This window comes from Penicillium subrubescens, assembly GCF_028828155.1.
Source record: "Penicillium subrubescens strain IBT 31985 chromosome Unknown utg000005l_segment0_segment0, whole genome shotgun sequence".
Taxonomy (NCBI): domain Eukaryota; kingdom Fungi; phylum Ascomycota; class Eurotiomycetes; order Eurotiales; family Aspergillaceae; genus Penicillium; species Penicillium subrubescens.
The window spans coordinates 4,045,550-4,063,480 of record NW_026643155.1 but is presented as its reverse complement, the minus strand read 5'-3'; the positions used below and the strand labels follow the sequence as shown (position 1 = coordinate 4,063,480).

General features: G+C 49.1%; 7 protein-coding genes across 7 annotated transcripts; 4 read left to right on the top strand and 3 right to left on the bottom strand.

Moving 5' to 3' along the window:
- Positions 1 to 17: 17 nt before the first annotated feature.
- On the top strand, positions 18 to 1,058 carry N7473_007991 (alpha/beta fold hydrolase; the record flags this gene model as incomplete). Its single annotated transcript, XM_057153931.1, has 1 exon — positions 18 to 1,058. The coding sequence occupies one exon, from the start codon at positions 18 to 20 to the stop codon at positions 1,056 to 1,058; it is 1,041 nt and encodes a 346-aa protein (XP_057008269.1).
- Positions 1,059 to 1,619: 561 nt separating this feature from the next.
- N7473_007990 (homeobox domain-containing protein) lies at positions 1,620 to 3,541 on the bottom strand (the record flags this gene model as incomplete). Its single annotated transcript, XM_057153930.1, has 3 exons — positions 1,620 to 3,071; positions 3,153 to 3,264; positions 3,366 to 3,541. The coding sequence occupies 3 exons, from the start codon at positions 3,539 to 3,541 to the stop codon at positions 1,620 to 1,622; spliced, it is 1,740 nt and encodes a 579-aa protein (XP_057008268.1).
- Positions 3,542 to 4,987: 1,446 nt separating this feature from the next.
- Positions 4,988 to 6,820, top strand: N7473_007989 (sugar porter family MFS transporter; the record flags this gene model as incomplete). Its single annotated transcript, XM_057153929.1, has 6 exons — positions 4,988 to 5,165; positions 5,235 to 5,514; positions 5,602 to 5,922; positions 5,979 to 6,338; positions 6,406 to 6,566; positions 6,621 to 6,820. The coding sequence occupies 6 exons, from the start codon at positions 4,988 to 4,990 to the stop codon at positions 6,818 to 6,820; spliced, it is 1,500 nt and encodes a 499-aa protein (XP_057008267.1).
- An 896-nt stretch (positions 6,821 to 7,716) lies between these two features.
- On the top strand, positions 7,717 to 8,402 carry N7473_007988 (putative RING finger domain protein; the record flags this gene model as incomplete). The annotated part of the gene is made up of 3 exons (XM_057153928.1): positions 7,717 to 7,808; positions 7,972 to 8,148; positions 8,219 to 8,402. The coding sequence occupies 3 exons, from the start codon at positions 7,717 to 7,719 to the stop codon at positions 8,400 to 8,402; spliced, it is 453 nt and encodes a 150-aa protein (XP_057008266.1).
- A 169-nt stretch (positions 8,403 to 8,571) lies between these two features.
- On the bottom strand, positions 8,572 to 10,856 carry N7473_007987 (putative C6 transcription factor; the record flags this gene model as incomplete). The annotated part of the gene is made up of 5 exons (XM_057153927.1): positions 8,572 to 8,931; positions 8,994 to 9,276; positions 9,335 to 9,758; positions 9,814 to 10,538; positions 10,597 to 10,856. 5 exons carry the CDS (start codon positions 10,854 to 10,856, stop codon positions 8,572 to 8,574), a joined length of 2,052 nt encoding a protein of 683 aa, XP_057008265.1.
- A 690-nt stretch (positions 10,857 to 11,546) lies between these two features.
- N7473_007986 (uncharacterized protein) lies at positions 11,547 to 12,479 on the top strand (the record flags this gene model as incomplete). Its single annotated transcript, XM_057153926.1, has 1 exon — positions 11,547 to 12,479. One exon carries the CDS (start codon positions 11,547 to 11,549, stop codon positions 12,477 to 12,479), a length of 933 nt encoding a protein of 310 aa, XP_057008264.1.
- Positions 12,480 to 13,177: 698 nt separating this feature from the next.
- On the bottom strand, positions 13,178 to 15,248 carry N7473_007985 (gamma-glutamyltransferase family protein; the record flags this gene model as incomplete). Its single annotated transcript, XM_057153925.1, has 7 exons — positions 13,178 to 13,623; positions 13,672 to 13,805; positions 13,857 to 14,020; positions 14,092 to 14,695; positions 14,751 to 14,910; positions 14,969 to 15,002; positions 15,057 to 15,248. 7 exons carry the CDS (start codon positions 15,246 to 15,248, stop codon positions 13,178 to 13,180), a joined length of 1,734 nt encoding a protein of 577 aa, XP_057008263.1.
- Between the last annotated feature and the right edge of the window lie 2,683 nt (positions 15,249 to 17,931).

The following is a 17,931-nucleotide window of genomic DNA, read 5'->3' as shown; positions in this document are numbered from 1 at the left end:
CAGCAACTTGTCACATTATGAAGTTTATCTCTGTCCTCAGCGCCATCTCCGCGATCCTGTCCTGCACGGCTATCGTCTCCGCACAGTCCAGCCCCGACCCCATTGGCACAATCTACGATGGCCGTGTACCAAACGACCTATACGGGTCCAACTACACCTACCCATGGCCAGTGAAGCTATTCAAATTCTACAATCAGCGCCAGAAGCTCACGATGGCGTTCATGGACGTCCCCGCAGGAAAAAATGCCAATGGCAAGACAGCAGTCTTGCTCCATGGCGGGAACTTCTGCGGCGTGACTTGGTCGGACACAGCGCGCCAACTGTCGGCAGCTGGATATCGCGTCATCCTGCCCGATGACATTGGTTTCTGCAAATCGAGCAAGCCCCAGGGTTACTCTTACAATGTGAACCAGCAAGCCTTGAACATCAATAGCCTACTCACTGCGCTCGGAATCGAAAAAGCCACTGTCATCGGCCATTCAATGGGTGGTATGATCGCCGCCCGCTACGGTCTGATGTACCCCTCTGCGGTCGACCAGCTCGTCCTCGTCGATCCTCTAGGCTTGGAAGACTGGGTCGCCAAGGGCGTCCCCTTCTTGCCCATTGACCAGACCTACGCGAGCCAGGTTGTGCAGAACTTTGCCAGCCTCAAGGCTTATGAATTGGCCAGCTACTTCCACAATGCTACCTGGAAGCCTGAGTACGATACTTGGGTCCAAATGCTGGCCAATATTTACGCTGGCGACTATGGCTCACAGTATGCGTATGTGATGGCCCTCGTTACCGACGCCCTGCTCAGCCAGCCGATTATCTACCAGCTGCCTAACCTGCAAACGCGTACCTACCTCATGGTTGGACAAAACGATATTACAGCCCTTGGAAAGGCTTGGTCGTCCGCTACTGTTGCTGCGAAGCTGGGTCATTATGATGTACTCGGTCCTGCGGCTGCAGCTATGATTCCCAACTGCACGTTCCATATGTTCCCCGGTCTCGGCCATGCGCCCTTCCTCCAGGATCCTCAAGCTTTCTATGAGGTTCTGTTCTCTTGGTTGGATTAATCGAGCTTGATAATCAGCACATCATGTATAGAATTTAATCAAGACCATTAAATAGGTCTGTACAGCAGCTCGGTTACAATGTGGTACTTTATACGAAAGATCTAGTTTTAAATGGTCGTAACTGGGATTTCATTCCAGGATTAGTAGATCTACACCGGGAGTTACCTCCCGCAATCAGCACCCCGCCGAAAGACACATCACTTTCTCCAACTCACAGCTCCGCGGCTACTCAACGAAGGCCATCTTCACCCGAAAACAGGAGATCGACCTTAAACCACACAAAGCAGGTGTACAGGAGAGAAATCAAAGGAGGATGCGCCTTGACAAGATGACAGACAGACCTTGGAAACAAGGGATTCATTCACGTGACAGATGTGGCAACGACCGCTTGCAAGCACACATCGCGAAAATCATGAAGACAAGAGAGAAAAAGAAAAAGGTGGGTGTTAACAAACAAAGGAAATAGAGGGAAAAACAAGGGGGGAATCGATGATTGATAAATGACATTGACCTCGACAAATGGGCTGTTTGTTTCATTTCTCCCTATCTTTTTATCGGGTCTTATCGCCATGCCCCTTGACTGAGGGATAGAAGACCCTGGACACAGTCCAAGTCATCTTCTTGACTACCGCCGGCACCGCCGGCCATAAAGGCTGATACCTCTGCGCTCAGATCGGGCCCTGCTTTACCCTGGACACCGGATGGGTATTGCCGGTTGCGTTTACTCCCGGACATGATGCCGAGGCCGCTTTTGCGGTTGGCATCACGCAGGGCGGGCCGTGGGACGTGTGAGGTAGTGCGCCGACGGACTTGTGTGGCTCGAGTACCTGGGATCCAATTCTCCTTGTCCGAGTCACCGGGATCAAGGTCGAGATCTTGCTTGCCAGACTTGGAGGTCATGTTCTTGGACAGTTTGGATACTTGGTAGGGGGACCCTCGATTCCGCTCTGTTTCTAACCTGCCCAGTGACGAGACGGTCCGAGAGAGCTTTCGCCTCTTTTCGCCCATTGATTGGGAGATTGGTGTGCGGGCGGAATCGGCATGGACTGAGATCAGACTGTGTCGTTGTGATGCACTCCGTGTAAATGAGCGCTGGCTGCGCGATTGGAAGAGGCCTGGGGAAGAGGTGGGGACTGTTTGAGAGGACATTGGGGTGGACAGGGCACTTCGTGCATCCGTGTCAAAGGCAGACTCCCAGTTTCGAGGGTCGCGAGAGCGACCGAAGACTCGATCGGGCTCGGCCATGCCGGCCCGCGGCGTGGTTGGGAAGATAGCACTGCTGCTGCGACGCAGGCCTGAGATCTTGGGCCGGCGAACAGAGAACATGGCCACACGGTTTTTGGACGGGGAGGGTTCATTCTCCCCACGGATCACGGCCTTGCCGTCTGAGGACATGGCGATACGCAAAGAGTTCCGACCCTTGGGCGGCGACGGTGTCATCTCATCCTCCTTTCGCACCATGGCCTCGCCATCAAAGGATAGTGACAGACGCAACGAAGGTGGTGACTTGACGGGTGTGGTTAGTGTGTGCACCGCGGGCTGCTCGCTCGCCACCTCTCCCCGAATATCCGACATGGACCGTTTCCGCTTGGGCACTTGGAGCGATGATTCCTCTTCTGCTACCTCATTCAGACTTTGTTGTGATTCAGCCCCAAAGAACTCCTCCTGCGTGGTTGGCGGGGTCTCGTCAATAGCCTCCGTGGCGACACTGGTCTGTGTACTCGGTAACGGAGCTTCCATCTCATCTTTCTCGTTCTCGCCCATTATCGGATCAGATTCATCTGATAACTGCAACAGCTCCCCGCCCCATGACTTTGGTCGAGACTCCTCCGATCGGTCCTGAACCTCAGTCTGCTCTGCCCCACTCGACGACCCCGGTTCCGCGGACGCGTTATCATCACTTGCTGGGTGGCCCGACGAGTCCGACATACTTGAGTGCGGTGCAAGCAGCTCGTGCGGTTGGAGAGGCTTCGATTTCCTCCGGTCGTTCTGGCGACGATTTTGGAACCAAATCTGTTACAAGCACACAAGAAAAATATCAGCCACACGGACGGCGGGAAGATTGTGGACGCTCCAAGTCTTGGCATCGCGTACCTGGACCTCTTTCTCGCCGAGCGAGACGCGATTCACAATATGTGTGCGAGCGAGCTTGTCTGGTTTTGGATTGATTTGGTATTCAGACTCCAAGATGGCATGGTCTTCCGGGCTGTTATCCGTGGGGGTTGTAATGGTTAGTTTTTTGTGTCTAACGACGCGTGACAGCCCGTCCCGCTGCATTGATGATCCGATTAAACAAAAAAAACATACCTCGTCCGACGCCGCTTTTGACGAGCCAGCAGCTTGTTATCGACTCGAGGTGGTAGATTCTGAGTCAGGGTTTTCTGGGAGTGTACCAAGAAGGCGTAGGTCAAGGCATTGGAGTCGGCAGCCGGTAATGACGGCGAGGACGAGGCCGCCGCCATTGAAAGCTCCGGGTCGTACATGGTTGTTGGACTATGAGTGCATTGGGGGAAGGTAAGTCTGTTTAAAGGAGGCAACCACTGTGTAATTGAATAGAGAAGGGAAAAGGAGGAGGAAATATGGGGTGAGGCTGGAAGTCGAAGCGAGTATGCAGAAGAGGGCCGTGAGAATCGCGTCGCGATGTGGACGCGGAGGGTAGCAAGAACGTGGCCCGCGCTAGTCACGACGTGCGCCCGCGAAGTACCTGTGACTTGCACCGTGCTTTCGAGACGCGATTGGGTTCATTCTTTACTTTTTTATTTCTATAGCTCTATATTATGTATGTGATTTTCATAGTTTGAATGTTCGACTTCATTTATTACGAGATACTTTGGTTTATTCTCCTAACTATGAACGCGCCGGGCTTCCATCCATACAGTTGGAGGTAATTCGGGATCTCCACTTTAGAGTCCGTCTGGTCTGGCCGATGGGGCGCTCGCGTGTCTGCACGTGTGGTGGAATGTGTGAGATCTGAGGAATGTTGACTATCTCTGGGGGAGTTTTGAAATGGTGTTCTCCATGTTTTAATTGTCAAAGTGCGTGTATCATCATCAACTTGGGTCTCTGGTGTCAAAGCTGACGTGTGTGGCTCAACAGGACCAAAGCTTCGAACGCGCTGAGACACGTCTTCACGTGACCATTCACGAGGGTCCATGTCACGTGGCAGATGGGATGTATACTTGAAGCCAACACAGTACTGCGTACATAATACCAATCAACAAAGCCACCAAGACCACGAGTTAAAGTCTCTGTCTCTCATAGATGGATAAATAGAATCCAATAAAGAGAAAACAATCGTATGTTTTGACCGTTTTGCCACCAAGACCTTCATGCAGGGCGTCACCGCGGGGTTTCCCAGGTGGCTTGGTCAACCCAGCCGAAGCAAAAAAGACCAATTACCGCAGATTCTAGAAACATTCTATGCCGGGATACAGTCAGACTAGAGGATACTAGCATGCCAATATCCCAATAAATCCAACCGAGGGTCCTATATCCTTGCCTTTTGTGCGGGGGTTTAACGGTTCGGCACACCGGGGACGGATTTGAGGCAAGTCAGTCGGGCATTCTGATAGGCGGATCCTCCGAAACCAGCTCGGGGATGTCGTGGAGATGGGGCCGTCCACATCCCCGGATTTCTGCATTGCACATTTTCACACTCATTTACTTTCCTACCCCCGGTCAATTACTAGCAGGGATCTCGGTTAGGGTCTTTTTTTTTCTGCGCTAGAGATTATATCCCCCTTTTTCGATTGATTGCCCCGCCTTTTCAGGGTGCAGGGGTCTCGACGTCGGCAGTATTAAAGAACCATGATCGTGCTGCAGCTGGTTATACCCATGTAGTGGTGTAGACTAGCAAGGTCCTCCCGCAGTTGACGCGTTTTACAGAGAGATCGAGATTGAGATCGAAATTGACATTCTCAGACCTCGTGATGGGCCGCTTCTATGCAATCTGGGTCGCCGTGTTGGCGGCGACAGGCTCATTCCTGTTCGGTTACGATAGCGGGGTCATGACGGACGTGATTGAATCGCCTAATTTCTTGCAGTACTTCAATACTACGCAGACGTCGGCAATTATAGGTGCAATCAATAGTACCTTTTCGGGTGGAGGTAAGTCTTGATTTTTGAAATACCTACGAATCTGCGAATCGCCTTCTCACCTGGTTCGATGTTGTATAGCCGTCATCGGGGCCTTGCAAGGTGGCTTGACAATGGATCGCTTCGGCCGCAAATTCACAATCCAAATGGGCGCATTGATATGCCTTGTTGGTGCAACTCTTCAAGCAGCGGCTCAAAACTTGGCAATGATCCTAGTGGGTCGCATCTTGGCAGGATGGGCCGTTGGGCTCATGTCCATGTCCGTCCCTGTCTATCAAGCCGAGTTTGCTCATCCCAAGTCGCGTGGTCTGATTGTGGGGTTGGCACAACAAATGATTGGAGTTGGGTTTATTGTCAGCACGTAAGAACCTTCCAATTCCGAGAGCCCAAAGACATGCATGATATTGGGGCTATGTAGGGATAGCAGCTGATCCCAAGGGGAATACAGATGGATAGGATATGGGTCCCTTCACGCATCAGACTCCAGCCAGTTCCAGTGGCGCTTCCCGCTGGCGTTTCAAGTGGTCCCAGCATTGATTTTGGTTATTGGAATGATCTTCCTGCCCGAGTCCCCTCGATACCTGATCGAGAAGGGAAGATATGCGGAAGGAAAGCGGGTGCTCCACAAGCTGCACTTTGACGGGACCAATTCGGCCTGGATTGAAGCGGAATACAACGAGATCTGCCGGACGATCGAAGCCGAGCAATCTGTAGCTGCGCAGGGCTGGCTGCCCATGTTCACCGTTCCTCAATGGCGGACTCGGATGCTGTTCGTCTCGGATCCTCGGAAGGGTGACTAGATCCCAGGCTGACGAACTCTTTTAGTCACGGACTCGCGGTGCAAGCTTTCACCCAGATGACTGGTATCAACGTGATCGGCTACTACCAAACAATCATGTATAAGGCGCTCGGATTCACGGGAAATCGCAACACACTCGTCGCCGGCCTGTACAACTGCGTAGGTCCAATTTCAAACCTCATTTTCATCGTCTTCATCCTCGACCGCGTCGGTCGCCGCAAGCCGCTACTTTTCGGTACGATAGGGATCTCACTCGCGCTGATCTGCGAGGCAGCGTTAAACTCGCAGAACCCAGATGGCCAACGCACAGGGTACAGCATCGGCGGTGTCTTTCTCCTTTTCGCCGTTTCGGTGATATTTTCGCTCTCGTATGGGCCCGTTGGTTGGTATGTGCATCCTTTGGACTTTGATTCGGTACGGTGCGGCCCGTGAGACTGACGCAGGGGTTTGCAGGGTGTACATGGCGGAGGTCATGCCTATGCAGATTCGCGGTAAGGGCAACGCCTTCGCGGTGGGGATTGGGAACTGGGCAGTGAGTACGCTGTGGAATCAGGTATCGCCCATTGCGCTGGGGAAACTTCAATGGAAGTTCTATTTTGTGTTTGTGGCCTGGAGTCAGTGTCTCATCCCTGTGTGTTTAGCTTGCCCCCTGCTAAATCTCGTTCCAGATCTTTGCGTGTCACTCCCGGTCATTTACTTCTACTTCCCGGAGACCAAACAGAAGACACTCGAAGAGATCGACCAGCTGTTTGAGCGAGTGGTGGAGCGGATTCCCGAGGAGGGCAATGTGGTGCACTTGCGGTCGGGGAAGGAGGAAGCGGGGATAACGGCGATGAATATTGAGAACGCTGGAAGACTTCACGAGTAGTTTGTTATTGCAATCCGATGTCAGCGTTTCTCTGGTGGTCTCGTGGATCTCCAAAATAAAGTAAATCGGTGGAGAGCAGTGGGGGGCGGGGGTGGAGTCGAGTCGAGGAGTGAAGGAGCTAAAAGCTGTGGTACTCGTAGAACCAAAGAACCGAAGAGTAAACGGGTGACAGGTCTGACAGCCTGATAACAGCACCCATCACCTCGCTTCATCTTTCATCTTTCGTCGTACAACAACCTCCTCCATGGAAACATCAACCCGCCCAACAGCCAACAGGCTTGGAAACCCAACAATCATACGACGCGGCACACCTCATCATGTCGCTCAGTGACAGCGTTCCACAAGCTCACAGGCCCAGCCCAGAAACTCTCCAAGAAAACGGGCAATCCAGCCGATCAACATTCCCAGCCGCTAGCACCTTGGCCCGCGTATCCCTTTCAGCGCCACTCGCTTCGATTGGTTCACCATCGACAAGGGAGGGGGACGACCATAATCCCCATCGAGTCCATGATTCTTCCAATGAATCCTATCGCTGGAATCGTGTCTTCTCCACTAGCGAACTTCCCCCGCTTTGACGGGTCGATCATCAGCTCAGCTCCTTGAACGCTGGCGCGAGGCCTTTTATTATTACTGTGATCGGCTGTTCTTTGCTAAATCGCAGCCACTACTCTGAAGGGGTTTCTCTTTTTGAAACTCCCGGGCTAACGCTGTTCAAGTGTCTGTTCGCTTGTTGCATTTTCCCACCGACCTCCCCTCTCCAGTGAGGCTCTGTGCTCGATTTCCTTTTATCCATAGTGAAGCCTCGGTGGCTCGGGAAGCTGCGTCAAGCATAGGAGGTTGAGGATTTACCAACTCACCAACTGGCTGTCGCTTATTAGAAACGGCACGCCGCGGCCATGGGAGAAGACCACAGTTTAAAGACGAGCCACATGGCTATCGTCTTAGGGATCGGACTAGGCGTGGTGCTGCTGATTGTCTTGAGCTTAATGTAAGTACTCTACTGTTTCCTTGGACTTATATTATGGGAAACTATTGTCATTTTGGATACATCAAACGCTGTTCAATCTTGACACACCCCCTCCTTCTTTGATTTTTAATCTTTGGATTATACCCCGGTTTGGGTTACACAGATTTGATACTGACTCTCCCAGTCTAACTATTGTCATCAACCGGCGTGATCACCGGGCGTTCTTGCGATCGAGGAAAAATCCAGATGAGCGCTTGCGCAGCCTCGATGCTGTTTCACCGACTCGCACCTTGGAACAGTGGTGGACTACCACGAAGGGTGCGATGGGCCTGTCCGAAGCCGTGGATAGCCAATTTGTCTGGTAAGACCTGAATGCCCTTTGATCACAAACATCGTTTTTTCCGCGCAAAGAATCTGACACAAATATTCAGTGCCGTTTGTTTGGAACAAGTGGCTCGCTCGGAAGAAATTCGCGAGCTGCGGTGTTTGCACGTCTTTCATCGGGAGTGTCTCGAAAAGTGGTTCTTGGGAGACCACTATAACTGCCCTCTATGTCACCGGGCGTATTATGTGCCAGAGCATCCTCCGCGGAATGACTATGTATGGATGGTATGATCGTTTGAGATCATTGTCTGAAGGCGTTCACTTCGGGGGAAGCTGCAGCTCTCTGGCTGGATGATCGCTCCTGGTGTTAATTGCATACCCCCAATCATCGCTAATATTCATGATTTGATGAACTGCAGATGTGCACATACTCTCACGTAGATCATCGATGATCCCACTTTCATGGGACAAACGAATTCGCCGCAGGGAAATATTCCGAGCTAAGGTCCCAGCTGTTGGAATTTGACCAATTCAAGAAGCTAGATAGTTCGGACGTGACATCATGGACCATCTCTGGATGAACAGGCTGTGGGTCGAGGACCTGGTCCAAGATGCGAGACAGATTCTTCTCGGCTTCTTTGCATTCGCGATAATTGCCATGCCCGGGTCGTGCAATCCAAGAAAGCATCGAGATGAACACGCTTAGGTTGCGGACTAGCTCGGCTCGTGGAAGGACAACTTTGTGTGGTCCGGGTTTGTGAGACTGATGTAGAAGTTCCAGTAGAAGAACACCGGAGCTTGGGACACCGTATGTAAGAGCCTGATCTCGATTAGTAAACCAGACGTCCAAGTTTTGATATCAAGGTCGAACGGTAAACGTACAATCCATGAGTAATGCCGGTCAAGGTCCACCATCGGATTGCGCATTGTGGTGATGCTGTTCACGATACCCAGAACCTGGCGCGAGATATCACAGAGCGACTCCTGTCCAGTATTCGTATGCTTGATCAAGGCTCGCTGAAGCAGGAAGCAGGTGTACAAGTAGTTGAGATAGAGGTAAACAATAGTCAACCACCCATGGTGGAAATCATCTCTTGGCCTTCGATCATATCGGAGGTTGTCTGGAGTCGACTCCCACACTGCACGTACACCATCACGAATTTCACTGTAAAGTGTTAGTCTGGGCCCACCTACCAGTACAACCTTGCTTTTCTTCCACTTACTTGCACTTTTGAATCAAATCCCGTGGCTCGTGGCTAGCCAATGCGATCTCCAGTGTTCTTTCTCTAAAGACGGATAGTTGAAATCGAATTCGCCCCGTTGACATTCGGTGACGAATCCCCTTTGTGCTCCAGCCTGCACTGTCAAGCTCTGACATAGCTTGATCCAGAACTTCGCCCCCTTCTACAAGGGCTTCATCACTTAAATCCAAAGGAGGAGTTAACGTGCAGTATCGGTAATTCAGTAGTGGTGGCCGGCCAACGAAAGTAGCCATCATTTTGTCCATGTAAAATGCTGATGTAAAGCAGCATCGGCGCCATTGCCGAAGGAAGAAAGGGCAATCATCTGAGTTTTCAGATTCCACATGCAATCCAGCGGCGTAGATGGTAGCTGTGAGATCACCAAGTCGTCGCCATGCTTGGTAGCCTAAATTCCATTGTCAGTTAGATTTCGAGAATTGCACAGAAGGAAGAAGGCATACTCGAGTCTCCATAGAGCTGTGTTCGTAACATGACATCGTTATACTGCAGACACGCCAGCATTTCATTAGCAGCGGAGGCCTGGTCACAAAAATTGAGACAAATTGTACTGGCCACTGTCACTTGTTCCAATAATCGATCCTTAGCTCCTGGGTCATCTCCCTGGGTAACGGCAGGGTCGTTATCGGGGGTGATCACTAGCTGCTGGCCGCACAGAGTAAAAATATTCCCCAGTGCTTCCCAACGAGTATTCCGGCCTGTGAACGAAGCGCAATACTCCTTTATAGTCATTGACTGATGCGTAGTCAATGCTCGCGAGGAATTCTGAAAGATCTGAGTGGCCAGACTCTGCAGTTGGGGCATCAGATCATTGGCATTAAACCCGCTAAAGATTTCGTCAATGGAGTCCATGATAGCATCCAGAACAATCTTTGGTACAACCGTATTCCATGACCGCAGGTGGAACCTGTCAACTAGTTTGCGACGGTCTTTCAGATTGTACAGGAAAAGCAAAACCTCGGCTCCGGACTGGACTCGATCTGGCTCCACAACCAACACCGGGCATGACTCCACATTCTCGTCCTGCTCAAATGCGATCTCATTACGATGCTCTGCCAGGACCGCGGTGAAGCTCGTGGAGCCCATGTATCCCGGCAGTGCAGAAGGCGCTTCTAATGGTGCGTATAAACGCCCGCCATGCAAAGGGCCTGAGCCGGGACTCGAAGCACTGATATGGCCGGTCAATTTCTTTGAATAAGTGTGCCTCGGTCTTTATCAATGCTTACTTGGAGGTTGGCTGACTAGTCAGCCTTCTCGATGAGGCCAAATTTGCATTCGAACCGGTATGGTCCGAGGCTCTCCGGCGGGTCATCGGGGCTGGATGGTAGAAACATTGGTCGGTGATCCTCTTTGCGGTGCATCTGCGGCAAACGGGCCGTTCATGGTCGCATCGCTGTTTCGACCGCCGACATGGCTCGCATGACTGCAGCGTGCCGTTTCGGCGAGTTGCCGGGGATCGCGACCGGCGATCATCGGCTGTACGCATTTCTCACGAAGTAGAATTGGAGGTAAAGTACAGTGGAAAGAAGTCTCACTGGGAGGGCCGCGGCAAAAGTCCTGAAAGTTGACTAAATGGGTTTAGCGTATCCGGCCCGTTCAGTGAGACCATCCCTGTCCTCGATTGCGCAGATAGATGAACTACAGCAAAGACTAGGACGGTGGAAAAATGAGAATGGAGTTCACTAGGTTGGTCAAGAAAAATGTATTGTTGTCTTTGTTCCAGTCTTTTCTCATACTTCTATATACAGCCTATCCCGAGATTCCTTTGGGTCTATCTATAGATCATGACTCTGCCTTACTTTGTCTACTTTGAACGGTCATAGCCATTGTTATGACCGACAATCTCTTTGTATTCAATCGATCTTTGTCTCAAAGAATTATTCTCGGCGTGTCATTCATGTTGTCAAGTCTCTTCATTATGCCTAAAAATGACATTCACGGTCTTTCATCAATGCCGTTCTGATTTCCTTTGTTACGCATGAGTTTTGTTCACGCAATACACTTCTGTGAACCCGAGAGAAAAGGTATAAAATGGCCATCAACTCCTGGCATTTTGCCCTCGATCATACCTTCGAGTCTCCACTCGGATTCTGATCAACTTTGCATCTTTGTCACTGATTTTTACATGTCTGGTAAGTCTACTCGTCACGTTGAAGAAAGTCAATCACGCAAAACAATGTCACGCCGACCAAGACTCTCCGGTCCCAAATTCTTCGCTGGTGGTTCAGCTTCTAGCTCATCTAAATCACCCTCTCCTATCAATTCAATGAGTGGAGAGAGGGGAAGCTCCGAAACATCCACGAAGGCTAACGATAGTTCATCTAGTTTCCGCCCTGGCTACAGACCATTTAGTAAAAATGGCGACAAGCTTGATGGTCGTGAGGAAGGCAAGGATACCCCTTTCAATGCATCTGACTCACTGCAGAACTACCGCGAGCAACAGGAGGCGGGTATGCGACTGCTTCAATGGATCAATATTCCGTCTGCACCTTGCCCAATCTCGCTATCAAGGTGCAATTTCCCTGGGCTTTTGAGTAGCAAATGGGAGCTTCTCGAACAGCCTGCCGACTTGCCAACAAACTACACCACCCATGCAACGTTTCTTCCTCCTGGTATCCCAGGCGCAAAGGGTTCTCCACCGAGGAAAACCCCATATCGCTGGACTTCTATGGTAAAGTCTCTACCGAATCAGCCTTACATGGTTTCTTGGTGGACAGGCCGCACTGCAGAGGGCGTGGTTTTCCTGGAGGACGTCAATCGCCCTAAAGGCTCGCAATACCCATTTATATCCGAAATCACCAAGGCTGTATACGAAAAGGACTACAACATTGAAACTCTCAGGTATGTGTTTGTGGCTGACGTGGCCAACGCCGTAACGCGTGGGTTTATCATAGGTGTTCTCTGGCCCAGTACTGATGAGTATCCCCGGATAATGGAATCCAATACGCCCGAGTTTCAAATCTTGCTTGGAACTCCAATTGGCAAAATTGTCGCGCATCTTGTCTTGAATTCATTTGCTCGTGGTACTCGACGAATTGCACGAGTCGTTCTTTGGCCCGATGCTAACTTCTCACCCCAGTTGAGGTTTGATATCGAACGGATTGGATAGGTTTGTTTACTGTATGTACTAACCTTTGACAGGTGACACTTTGGGATCTCCTGCGCGGGATTGGTAAGTCACTCTTTTCCTTTCCTTTTCCTTTTTTTTAACTTTTCCTTGCTGAAATTGAGACACAACTCTACTATTTATCCTACTAAACATCCGAATGAACATGAATTCTATATCTCCAATAGAATTAAATTTTCAGAGTCATTTCAACGAATACCGGGTAGGTGACGATAATTTCACTATGAAAAATGAAAAGTTATTGATTAACTAATTTTTGTGTAGAGTTCGCAGGAGGTTCGGGAAGGCTCTAATAAAGTTCGATATTGTAGTGAGGGAACAGCCGACGAGCCTATTCAAACATGGCCGTTTAGAGACTTCGTATATTGAATTATATCAATATTTGAGGGATACTGAGGGGTGGGATTCCAAAGTTGAGCTTGGGCTAGCAATGAGCTGATCAAGACTTTGCCATCGTATACTTCCTGAGAATCAGAATATCAACGACTGTTCATTCCAACTAAACCCAGAAGCCCCCTAGTACTCAAACTAACCACTTGCGCTCTGTTTTCTTCTTGATAGAGCCCATTACAGAGCTATCACTCGAGGGCCCATGTGAAGATCTCAAGCCCGATCCAATTAGACATTAAATGATCTCGATACCATATTGAATGGTTCGGAATCTCCAAGATCCAGTTCAACTAAACCGCGAAGGCCCCTGATTCAAGCTGTCTCGGTTCTGCTGCAGCAACGAATAGACCTTGTGGAGATTGGGAGATTGCCTGTGCGTAACTCCACTCATCTACTCTCTTGATTTCGTGCCCGAGGCTTACTAAATAGTCGACAGTGGCGTTGTTGTAAGTGTCAGGGATTTCAACATAGTTTGGGAACAATTGATCATGCAGCCGTGGGCGAGCCAAGGCGTCACTTGGCGACAGATTTTCGTCCAAAGCATGAATCAAGGTCTGCAGAGTCGTGGTAGGGATGTGGCTTCCTCCAGCAGCTCCTGTAGCAAATGCAAAGCTGCCATCATCGCGAACAGCAATGATTGGTGAGATAGAAGACAGAGGGCGTTTTCCGGGTTTGATAAAATTGTTTGGAGTAGGAGGATACCCGAATCCGTTAGTGGTGTTAGGAGTAGAGAAGTCTAGGTTTGTCAGTCTCGTATCTTTGAGTAAACATTTTGCTCACTTACCATCCATCTGGGAATTCAATACGATTCCGGTTTCAGGGACCATGACATGGCTACCGAAGGGAAGATTTGTCGTTGTGGTCAGGGAGAAAACCAAGCCATCTTTATCAGATGTCACCATATGCGAAGTACCAAACCTGGAACAAAGATTAGTGCTGCGATCTTCTTGTATGTAGAGTTACACATACGACTCTGGAGTCCACTTATGGTCAGGGTCGTAGAAGCTGACGTTCCCATGAACACTATTATCATCAATATTACGATAAATCCTCTGAATTCGCGCTTGAGACAACATAGTGGTCTCCAGATTGGTAACATTCGGAACAAATCCTGGGTCACCAAAAGAGTTTCTCTGGGGAGATCCTATGTTAGCATATTCATCTCGAGGATCGACGCAATACCATATGACAAGGAACCACATACATAAGCATATCCAAACTTAATAGCCTCGACCATCCGATGAGTGCTCCGATTTGTTGTTGATGTATTTGTGAAAAAGTCATCATAATTGTCCAAAACGCCAAGAATGTTGAGGAGAACGGTGCCACTACTGGGAGCAACTGTGCTGGTCAAGGTGTAATTCCGATATTGGACCTGTTTTGGTTCCCGTTGGACAACGGTGTAATTCATCAGGTCTCTCTCTGTCATATTACCACCATAGTGCCTTATTGCTCGTAGCATAGTTCTGGCAGTTGAACCGGTGTAAAAGTCCTCGGCGCCGTTGTCTGAGATGTTCCTTAACGCTCCTGCGTATCTCTTTCGAGTCATGATATCTCCTCTTTTGAGGAGCGTCCCGTTGGGAGCAAAGTCCGGCTTCCAAGCAGGATCCTGAGTGAATAGATTTGGCTGAGAGGAATTCAACAAGGGGGCATTTTTCAATGTCCAGTTCACCATCCACTCCATGTCATGGCCAAAGAGGAAACCAGTATCAGCCACCTCAATGGCTGGCGCAATGAGAGTTTTCCAATCTAATTTGCCATATCGTTTGCGGATATACTCGAGACCACGTAGCTGCCCAGGGACGCCACTGTTCATTGGCATTAGCAGATTTTCATAAAACTCTAGGGCTCTTGACGACTCACCTAGCTTTTCCACCAACCTGGGAGGCATTCTTGTCGTTTACAAACATTGTCTCGCTTGCATAACCTGGTGCTTTCTCGCGGAAGTCGACCATCTCGTATGTGTTGTTTGGAAGTCGGACAAGGGCAAACCCTCCTCCAGAGATTCCACTGTTATACAGTCCTAAAAGTTACTGTCAGTTCGTTTATTCATGATACACCAGGTCATTTGAAGGTCTTACCAGTAACCCCCACGCAAAGAACTGTGGCAACAATCTATAGCTTCACTGTCAGCTTCCAACTAGCAATTCTATGTCAAGTTTCACTTACAGCATCCGCGGCATTTCCACCTCGTCGTAACATTGAAGCCCCAGCCTGACTGCATATACTGTTCTCACAGGATACAGCGCCATTCATACCTTGGGCAGTAACGTTTTGGGTAAAGGAGTATTCCAATGCCAATGTAAACGGGGCAAAGCTCGAGTACACCAAGGCAAGGCCGAATGCCTTGATTCCCTTCATCTTGACTGTGCTTTCCGAAGATTTTCAATCGAGATAATTAGTTGAATGATAATATCTATTCATGTCAGCACCTAGCAATATTTTATACTCAGGTTTCAAACAGCTTAGCTGGCTAACCCATATCCTAATTTCCTGTCTATGACTCAACTACCTACAACAAACCATATGCTAAACACTTTTAAACTCTCATCCTGATATCGATATATCTCTTGAACGTGAATTTCAGCATGTAGATAATGTAGTCTTGTGACGCGAACGGAACATTCGAGGAAGACCGAATGGCGTGTCAATCCGATTGGCATATACACTGAGAATCTCACCCCACAAAAGGTACTTGCGATTTTATCCAGAGTCTAGATCTCCGGGGATGACCCACCGGCTTCCTTGTTGCACTTCTCTATTGATTCATCGCTTGGGTCGGCCTCGAAAACAAGGCTTCACCGTCCCTAGAACGCTAAGATAACAGTCTAGTTTGGTCTGATCACGTTTCAGTCTTTAAAACTTGGTTGGCTCTCCACCTATTGGTAGGTTGAAGAGCATGATCGATGACACTACCACATTTTTCAAAGAAAACTTTACCCGGGATTCCTCCATGGAGATAAGTTTCCAAATCCTCAGGGTTCGGCAAGGACTTCCAGTTAAATGTGGACCTATCAACTTGCAGTATAACGTTGTGATGTCATACCGAGCACGCTCTGCGGACCGGCCCGCCCGAGTAAAGGCTTCTGCGTGGCCGGCCATACCCGCGACCCTAGAGACTGCTCCGTCTGACAGATCCGAGTATGATAGATCCTGTACTTAAGATTGGCTTATAGGCTCATCAAACCGAGTAAATCAAGTCTTGCTATCGACCTTGGGAGCACGAGGGCAGGAGGACATGCACTTAGCACACGGACTAAACGATTCCTGTTCAGACAATTCTTCTCAATGACTATTCGAGAGAGATGCTCTAAGCATGAGAAAGAAATCAACCAAGATAATCAGCCAATCTAAAACCCCGCAATAGGGTAGCAATAGAGCTGTAGAATAGTAGTAGATTGTGGGCCTCAATCGCAAAACCTAATCGACACGGTCGCAGCGCCAGTCAAATCGTTAGTCACCAGGCCGGCAAGATCTACCAATCTCTGAATCGCAGGAAACTTGGTCATGCGAGTCAATCGAGTCTATGAACTGGTTCAGCTTGATGGAACTTCATCATGTGTCTTGTCTACATGATTTGTGACTTATCTGACTAGGTCTAGGTACCCTTTCATACTACAGTTGATAAGTTCAGCAGAAAACATGCTACACATCAGAACAGACCAAGTAACACTCGAACTACCAAAAAGTCGGAACAGCTTGAATGCTGCGTTTCCTGTTGCCTTTTGTCTCTGCAGAGCCCGGCAAAAGGAGTTCCTGTCTTTCATCGCACACAACCACTGTAGTAGCGATGAGTTTTCAGAGCATAGTATGGCTCACCAAAGCAACATCGCAGCTGATGATCGATGCATGACGTCTGAGATTAACCAAAAGTACCAAATAATGTATCAGGCATTTCCATGAACCATTATTCCAGACAGTTGATTAGTTCAAATCTTGTTCCGAAATTTAGTTGACATGGCGCTTGGCAGTACTATAGTTTACTCTATTACAGTTTCATCGAGATACCAACTATATGAACGAAGTCTTATTTGACGGCGGATGATTATCCTTATACTTCGTAACTTTTAGTGCTATCTGCGATCCACATTGGATTGAAGCATCAAGGCCAGTATTAAATCGGCTACCTCGGTCTAAAAGCCAATTGGGATGGAAGGCAGAGATACTTGCGCATCGGTCCGACCGCACCGGAACCATGGCCAGGTGACTATACCTATGTCGAATGAGATATATTTTTGGAAGGAGATCTGGTATTGTGAATTTTACCTACGGCTCTGAACCAAGATCTGGAACATATGAACCACCATCGAGGTACTCGTCAACAAGGCCTACTGTATAAGTCTCTAATACTTGATAATAACCAATCACATAACGGCTCAGGTTCCTTACCACAAACAACTACAGAATTTGACTCAGCAGACTCAATTGGCTAGATGATCAGATGGGCATTTTAACACATTGGACAGCTCAGGCTAAACGCAATCAATGACCCTGTAAGGCTATCATACCTCTCGATTTCCCGCCTAATTCTGCCACACATTTTTTCTTGTAGACTTTTATCACACGCTTACCCTGGGCATCCATATGCAAAAAGATAGACGTCTCAAAGCCAAAACATGATTATAAAATGCAAAAAATTGACCGACGCAGGGGTCGAACCTGCAATCTCTTGATTCGTAGTCAAGCGCCTTGCCATTGGGCCAGCCGGCCGAAGCCCGAGTCCTTAACGTGTAGGCCAAGTGGGTGGGTGGAGGTTTTTGGAGTTTGTGGATATATGACGGGATGGTAGCGATTTGGTGCACAAAACAATATGATTGGTCAGATGATTGGCTTGGACCCGCTTAGGACCCGACCCGTCCATCCAGCCCTCACACACAATGCCTCCCATGATGCACAGAAACAAACCCTCTGGATATACCTGGTCAATGGATTTGGAATTTCACTTATCCTTCAGATGATAACTTAGGTTCTACCTTTCATGAGGACACACACAGACTTTTTCTCTTATGCTGAGCGTATTGCGCCGGAGATACTAATGTATATA